At 46.1% G+C, this 7,773-nt stretch overlaps 1 protein-coding gene across 4 annotated transcripts in view; it reads left to right on the top strand.

Moving 5' to 3' along the window:
* The window catches only part of Myh11 (myosin heavy chain 11), a 99,569-nt gene that overhangs the window by 70,632 nt on the left and 21,164 nt on the right, over positions 1–7,773 (top strand). For all 4 annotated transcript variants that reach the window (XM_021209054.1, XM_021209056.1, XM_021209053.2 and 1 more), the window contains 6 exons: positions 513–621; positions 2,124–2,255; positions 2,400–2,606; positions 3,459–3,596; positions 4,185–4,308; positions 6,351–6,522. In XM_021209054.1, the coding sequence (XP_021064713.1) occupies positions 513–621; positions 2,124–2,255; positions 2,400–2,606; positions 3,459–3,596; positions 4,185–4,308; positions 6,351–6,522 (882 nt within the window). The remainder of the gene's footprint in view (positions 1–512; positions 622–2,123; positions 2,256–2,399; positions 2,607–3,458; positions 3,597–4,184; positions 4,309–6,350; positions 6,523–7,773) is intronic.

Here is a 7,773-nt window from a genome sequence, read left to right as displayed (position 1 = left end):
TGTGTAGCCTTGGCTGTCCTGGAACTAACTCTGTAGACCAGGCTGGTCTAGAACCCACAGAGATCCACCTGCCTCTGCCTCCCAAGTGCTGGGATTAAGGCCTGTGCCAGCACTGCCAGCTCATTCTATAATTTTCAAACTTAGAAGCCCTTAAGAAATACAGTGCTGGTTCGTGTTGAGGTTTGAGATTTCTGAAATACTACCAAGGAATAAATAGGTCTGTCAGAACTCAACAGGCACTACCAGGGGTCAGAAGGACCCCTGCAGAAACTTAGCATACAACTCTCCCTCAGATGTCATTTCAAGCTTTGATTCTGAGTGTTTGCAAGTTGCACTTGCCTACTGAGAAAGGCTCTGGGGGGCAGCTTTAAAGTGGCTTGATTTCCCAAGTTCACGTTGGTACTCTGGCTCAGAAAGATCTGTCTGGAGTTAATGGTGGATGTCCTATGCAGGGACTGACAGCATGAGCCATGAGGGAAGCTCCTTATACCCCCCCTGCCTCACTTTCCCAGGGCCTTCACCAAGAGGCAGCAACAGCTGACAGCCATGAAGGTGATCCAGAGGAACTGCGCGGCCTACCTTAAGCTCCGCAACTGGCAATGGTGGCGGCTCTTCACCAAAGTGAGTGATTGGCCCTACACCTTCCAGACCTCCTCCACTTCCGCAACCCCAAGCCCCACTGGGATCTAGAAGTGGGAATGGAGGTGCTCCAGAGTGGCTCTGGATCTGAGGCCCAAAGACAGACTTCTCATGCAGACCTTCGAAGGTCCACCCCTTTGGGTGGGTTACAGTCATGACTTAAGGCAGATCAAGGTGTTTCTGTCACCTCAAGAATCCCTCTTATCGCCCTAGTGTAGAAACCCACTTCTCTCTGTGGCCCCTGAGAAAGTACTTATTGAGTACCTGCTGTATGCCAGGTATGTGCTAGGCATCATGGTCTCTGGCTTCATGGACATGCCAGCCAACTAGAGAAGCAGATGATAATGAACAGTCACAGAAACAGATAATGACAAACCCTGCTAAGTGTGTGAAAACAGTCAACCATGGAGTCCATTGGCAGAGGCTCTGGGTGCCAGACAAGCTGGGGAAGAAGCCTGAGGGGAAGCTGCTTTCAGCAAATGTCCCCATGAACCCACATTCCAAGGAACTATCCTGAGAAAACCATCTTCCATCATGAAAGCAGGATTCCAGGGCATCCTCCACAGCCGCTGTGACAGTGGCCACGTTTCCTTTGCAGACTCATTAGTTCAACTGTTCATCGGGATAGTGGTGGGGAACCAACAAGTAAAAAACAATGCCTCTCTAAGACCAAAGTTGTAAAACATGAGCTACGAAACCTGTCATTTCTAAATGATGAAACAGAAAGCTAGGGTTCAGTTCAATATTCGCCTTTTTGTTCTCTGTTTTGAGACAGGGTCTCTATGTAGCTCTGGCTGGCCTAGAACTCTCTGTGTAAATTAGGTTGATTTTGAACCCACAGAGATCCTCCTGCTTCTGTCCCACAAGTGCTGGGATTAGAGCCATGCACCACTGTAGCCAACCTTCAAGACTATTTTTAGACAGGGAAGTGACTGCACGGGATACACTGTTCTACCAGGGACCGTAACCGTGAAACAGCAGTGAAGGATGGATGAATAACCACCTTCAACTCCGTTGCTTCTTTCTCTTTTCATTTTGTTCTAATAAACTGGTCTAATGAGAGGTCTGTGGATTCAGGGTGTAGCTCAGTGGTAAAGTACACAGCACGGGGTTCAATCCCCAGCACTGTAAAAGAAAGGGGGAGAGAGAGAGAGAGAGAGAGAGAGAGAGAGAGAGAGAGAGAGAGAGAGAGAGAAACAATGTAAGGTCCCTCACATTTCCCATGCTAATTAATAGTATGGGCTTATCTGACTTGTGGAAGATATTCCTAGAAATTGTTCTAGAATATAAGCTATATCTCTGGCCTCTACCTACTGATACTAATAGAATCTTCCATCCCAGTTTTGACATCTGATTATATCCCTGACATTGCCCAATGTCACCCAGAGGAGTGTTGGTAAAATCATCTGTGAACCAACCTAATATTTGATGAAAATCGCTTCCTTTGGCCAAAACACTAACAATGTCTGTGTACATACATGCAGGTAAAGCCATTGCTCCAGGTGACACGGCAGGAGGAGGAGATGCAGGCCAAGGAGGAGGAGATGCAAAAGATCAAGGAGCGGCAGCAGAAGGCAGAGACTGAGTTGAAGGAGCTGGAGCAGAAGCACACTCAGGTACTGTCCACTTCTCGCCTCATGACAGTGTGTCCTGCACTCATGTGCAGCTAGGGGACGGACGGGTGTGCAATGAGCCATGGGAGCAGAAGAGCCAAGGCCTCAGCCTACCTCCTGATCCCGAGTCCTCATTCTTCCATGCAGCTGGCTGAGGAGAAGACTCTGCTGCAGGAGCAGTTGCAGGCAGAGACAGAGCTGTATGCTGAGGCTGAGGAGATGCGGGTCCGGCTGGCAGCCAAGAAGCAGGAACTGGAGGAAATCCTCCATGAGATGGAGGCCCGCCTGGAGGAAGAGGAAGACCGGGGCCAACAGCTACAGGCTGAGAGGAAGAAGATGGCTCAGCAGATGCTAGTAAGACATCGCAGGGGCAGCTTGTGGCGGGAATAGACTCACTGGATCCTCCGTGAAGGCATCTGATGGTGCTGGAAGGTGGAGGGATTGAGGCTGAGAGAACAGTCTTTCCCAACCACGGAACTAAAGCCAGGACTGAACATAAGTCTCCAGAGCCTGCTCTGTCCAACGGCTTGTCTTCTGTATGCTGACCCCCTTCCTGTCAGCTCTTACTCTGTAACAAAACAGCTTGAATATAGCAGCTTCAAATAATCCATATTTATCTTAGTATTCGGCAACTGGGGAGGGGCTTAATTGAGTAGTTCTGGCTACGACCACTCATAAGGTTAGCAAATCAAGGTTCCAGTCAGAGCCGGTCACTTGAAGGCTCAATCAGGCTAGAAGATCTTTGTGCCTTATTCATATGACTGTTAGCAGGAGGTGCCAGTTCCTCAGTCACTTAATGTAGCTGCTTGGGCTTCCTCTCATCATGGCTATGGACTGTCCCTAGAAGGAGGAAGGAGGAAACCATGATAACTTTCATAGCCCAGACCTCTGGGGTTATAATCTATTACTTCCTTCCAATTGTGTTGAAAATTCTTAACCCCCCACATACTCAAGGGGCCGAATTACCTGCCTCTGGAAGAAATGAGCATTCGAGAATGTTCAGAGTATGGTGCCCACTCCCAGGAACAGAACACTGATACGAAGCAAGGCAGAGTAGTCTCCATGGGCTTCCATCTCCTCATTTCTTAAGGAGACAGCAAAGAACAGGGCATATTCATCCCAGCCTCCACTCTGGCTAGCTCTAGATCTCCACTAGTGACTTCGTTCCAGCAAAGCTGTGATCCCTGTCTATCCCCCCCAACAAAGGACCTGGAGGAGCAACTGGAGGAGGAGGAGGCCGCCAGACAGAAACTACAGCTAGAAAAGGTCACCGCTGAGGCCAAGATCAAGAAACTGGAAGATGACATCTTGGTTATGGATGATCAGAACAGTAAACTTTCAAAAGTGAGTTAGATGTGCCAGGCTTGCCTGGGTCACGGCATGCCAAGCACTAACCGTGGAACCACCCCACGAAAATGGGGGACAAGCAGCCACTTCAGTTAGTAATCACATGCCAGCTACATCCCATTAGTTCAAGCTAGGCATCAGCTAGGTCTTCCGAGGGCCGGGCCACTGTGGATCAGGACACTCATGGAACAGGAGGCCAGGGCTCTGCACTGTGGCTTACACTCTAGTGAGATAGAAGGAATTGTTATCATTGTAACCAGGGTCAGGAGATGCTAACCCTGTTAAGAGTGGAACACTAGGGGATGAAGGAAGAGCTCTAAGGAGGCTTTCTGGAGGATGTGGCATGAAAGAAAACTGAGGATCAATTAGGAATAGAAAATTGACCTGCTGTGCAAAGGACCTGAGGCAGAAACAAGCTGCCATAAGGCAGGAATGGGAATGTCCCCTAGCTGCACATGAGTACAGGACACACTGTCATGAGGCGAGAAGTGGACAGTGTGGGAACTTCTATCCAGGACTCCTAGCCTGGGATTAAAATGGGGATTTTTTTTTTTAACCTTTTTGCTTTCTCTCTTATCTGAAAAGGAACGAAAACTCCTTGAAGAGAGGGTGAGCGACTTGACAACCAACCTAGCAGAAGAGGAAGAAAAGGCTAAAAACCTCACAAAGCTAAAGAGCAAGCATGAATCCATGATCTCAGAGCTGGAGGGTGAGTGGGGAAATGTTAGGTAAAATGAACTGGACTCAAAAGACAAATGTATTTCCTCTCATATGAAGAATATAGATTTGAATATTTTGTTTTGCAAATTTTTATTTTATATTTTAAAGAAAATAGAAAATAAAATAGTGCTGTGTGAATGTATTACCATATATGGTATATGGGGTTGTGATATATGTGTACTTGTATCTATGATATGTGTGGTGTGTGTGGTATATGTGATAAGTGTGTATGCATGTGTATGTGTGGTATATATGTATGTGTTATATGGTATGTGTGATGTGTGTGTGATATGTGTGTGTTTGTAGGTATGGTATGTGTGCAAATGTGTGTGTGTGCAGTGTGTATATGTGGTATATATGATAAGTGTGTATGCATGTGTATATGTGGTATATATGTATATGTTATGTATATTTATGGTATGTGGGGGGTGATATGTGTGTGCTTGTATGTATGGTATGTGTGGTATGTGTGATGTATGTGATAAATGTGTATGCATATGTATGTATGGTATATGTGTGTGTGTTGTATGTACTTATATATGATATGTGTGGTGTGTGTGTGTGTATTGTATGTGTGTTATGTGTGATATGTGTATGTATGTGTGTGCAATGTGTATATGTTGTGTGTATGTATGGTATGTGGTGTGTATTGTGTGGTGTGTGTATGTATGGTGTGTGGTGTGTGTATGTATATGTATGGTATGTGTGTGCATATTTGTGTGTATGTTCACGTGTATCACACCATGTACATGGAAGTTACAAGACAACTTTGTAGAATTGGTTCTCTCCTTATACTTTGCCAAACCTGGGGATTGAATTTAGATTGTTAAGCTTCATGCAAGTGCCTTTACCTGCTAAGTCATCTTGTTGGCCCTATTTTACTTTATTTTTAGAGACAGGGCCTCATGTGGCCTAGGCAGGCCTGAAACGTACTATGTAGCCAAAGCTAGCTGTGAGTTCCTGATCCTTCTGCCCACACCTCCCAAATGCTGGTACAACAGGTAACACTACACGTTAATACCACTACGCTGCACTTATACGGTGCTAGGAATTGAACCCAACTGCATGCAAGACAAGCACTATCAACTGAGTTCCATCCCCAGTCCAGAATCTAGATTTTAAATAAGTACATATGAATAAGACATGAAAATTGAAGGAGACATATGGAAAAGAAGGGGTGTTACGGTGTATAGGGTAGGTGGCTGAGCAAGAGAGGAAGGCTGGGTAAGAGGAACAATGCCTTTTCTCTCACGTGGAATCACATGGAAAAAAGAAAAGCCATGAAAGTAGAAAGGGGAACTATTTGAATAAAGAAAGATGACCAGAGGAGTGGGGAAGAGGGAAAGAGAGCAATTGAGGCAAATCCAAGCAAAGCCCCATCATGGGTGTCTATGAAAATGTCATCACAAAGCCTACACAAAACCTGTAGAACTTTTCTACACAGTCACTTTTAAAAAAATCCCAGCACCACACTAGGCGGCTCACAAATACTTGTAATTCCAGCTGTGCAAGATCTAGCAACCTCTCCTGGCTTCCAAAGTCTTCCTCACACATGTATGCTCACACACTCACACATATATCTAACAAAATAAAACTTTTTTTTAAAAAAGATTTATTTTGTGTATATGTACACTGTCGTTGTCTTTGGACATACCAGAAAAGGGCGTCAGATTCCATTACAGATGCTTGTGAACCACCATGTGGTTGCTGGGAATTGAATTCAGGACACCTGGAAGAACCATCAGTGCTCTTAACCAATCTCTCCAGCTCCCAATAAACCTTTTTAAGAAAACAAATAAACCAGAAAAAGTCAGAAAGGAACCATTAGAAAGACAGATTATTCTGGGAAAGAGATTCTACCTGGGCTCCACACTGTGGGAGGCATATGCTGGTAGCATTCTTCCAAGCATTCCCTAAAGTAAACTGGAGAAGGTCTAGGGCTGAGTGTGCAGTGTCCATAGCCCAGGTAGAAAGACATATGCTTCTTCCTGGGGGCCTCCCCCAACTGAGGTAGCCCTGGCTCTGTTACAGTGAGGCTGAAGAAAGAGGAGAAGAGCCGGCAGGAGCTGGAGAAACTCAAGAGGAAACTGGAGGGTGATGCCAGTGACTTCCATGAGCAGATCGCTGACCTGCAGGCCCAGATTGCAGAGCTCAAGATGCAGCTGGCAAAGAAAGAGGAAGAGCTACAGGCAGCTCTAGCCAGGTGTGCTATGTGTACATATGTGTGTCTGTGTCTGTGTGTGTCCAGAGGCCCTTGGCATGGACGTCAATTGTCAGACCTGGTTTCCTGCAAGCTTTTCCAACTATGCTCTGACCCATAAACCTCACATTTGATCCTCTTCCTTCCAAACTCATCTTTTCTGCAGTGCCCCTACTCCAATAGGATTGCAGCATCTAGGGTACCCAGAATTTCTCATTTGAACCCCAGTTTTGAATTCTCAGTCACCCACTGAGTTCATCTCTATTGGTATCATAAACATCACATGTCTAGGCTGGAGTGGCTTTCATCATCTCCATTCTACTCTCTCTCAAATCTTTCTGTGCATGCTAGCTTCCGCCCACACTTCTTCTACCCACACAGCCCCAGTCACGTGTGCCTCCTAGTCCCTCTGTTCTTCTTTTATCCTGGCATTCAGCTGGCCTCGAGCCAGGGATATCACAGTCGCAAGTGACATTATCACTCTATTAAACGTTCAGCTCATTCCTGGAAGCATCCTCAAGACCCTTAACCAGGTATGCTCTCTTACCCTCACTTCTCTGGAGAATAAAGGAGGTACCTGCTCACACTGAGCAGGTCTAAGAGGCAGATCTGGGACTCAAGCCTGGGGCTTTATGATTTGTTTCCTGGCTCACCTCTCTTTTCTAATTTGGAGTGCATAGTAGATCTTGGATGACTAATGAAAAAAAATGTTGCTCAGGGACATCAGTCTATGGCAGAACAGTAGCTGGGTTACTTCGTAAGAGCCTAATATCTCTGGGTGTAAGCACAATGACATCAAAGCACCAGCCTGTCCCTCATCTTAGGCCTTCCCATGCATCATAGTCAAGTGGGATGGCAAAGCTGAATGTGATGTAATCCCAGCACTCTGAGGCTGAGGCAGGAGGATCATGGTTTTATGGACAGCCTAGGCTCCATAAGCAAGATTCTGTCTTAGAACACAAAACAGATGTTAGCTCCACCATGCACCAGGAAAGAGCTCTACCTCCACCGAAGTCCTGCAGCTCTGTCGTTTGGCATCATTCATGTCCCACCTGGTCCATGATCACCACCTCTGCTCTATTGGAGAGCTAACTTTTTTATGATTTTGTTGTTGTTTGAGATAATTACATTATTTTCTCCCTTCCCCTTCCTCTCTCCAGCCCCTATCATACACCCCCTTGCTTTCTTTCTAATTCATGGTCTCTCTCTCTCTCTCTCTCTCTCTCTCTCTCTCTCTCTCTCTCTCTCTCTCTC

Source organism: Mus pahari, chromosome 12, assembly GCF_900095145.1.
Source record: "Mus pahari chromosome 12, PAHARI_EIJ_v1.1, whole genome shotgun sequence".
Classification (NCBI taxonomy): domain Eukaryota; kingdom Metazoa; phylum Chordata; class Mammalia; order Rodentia; family Muridae; genus Mus; species Mus pahari.
This window is presented reverse-complemented; position numbering and strand designations above follow the sequence as displayed.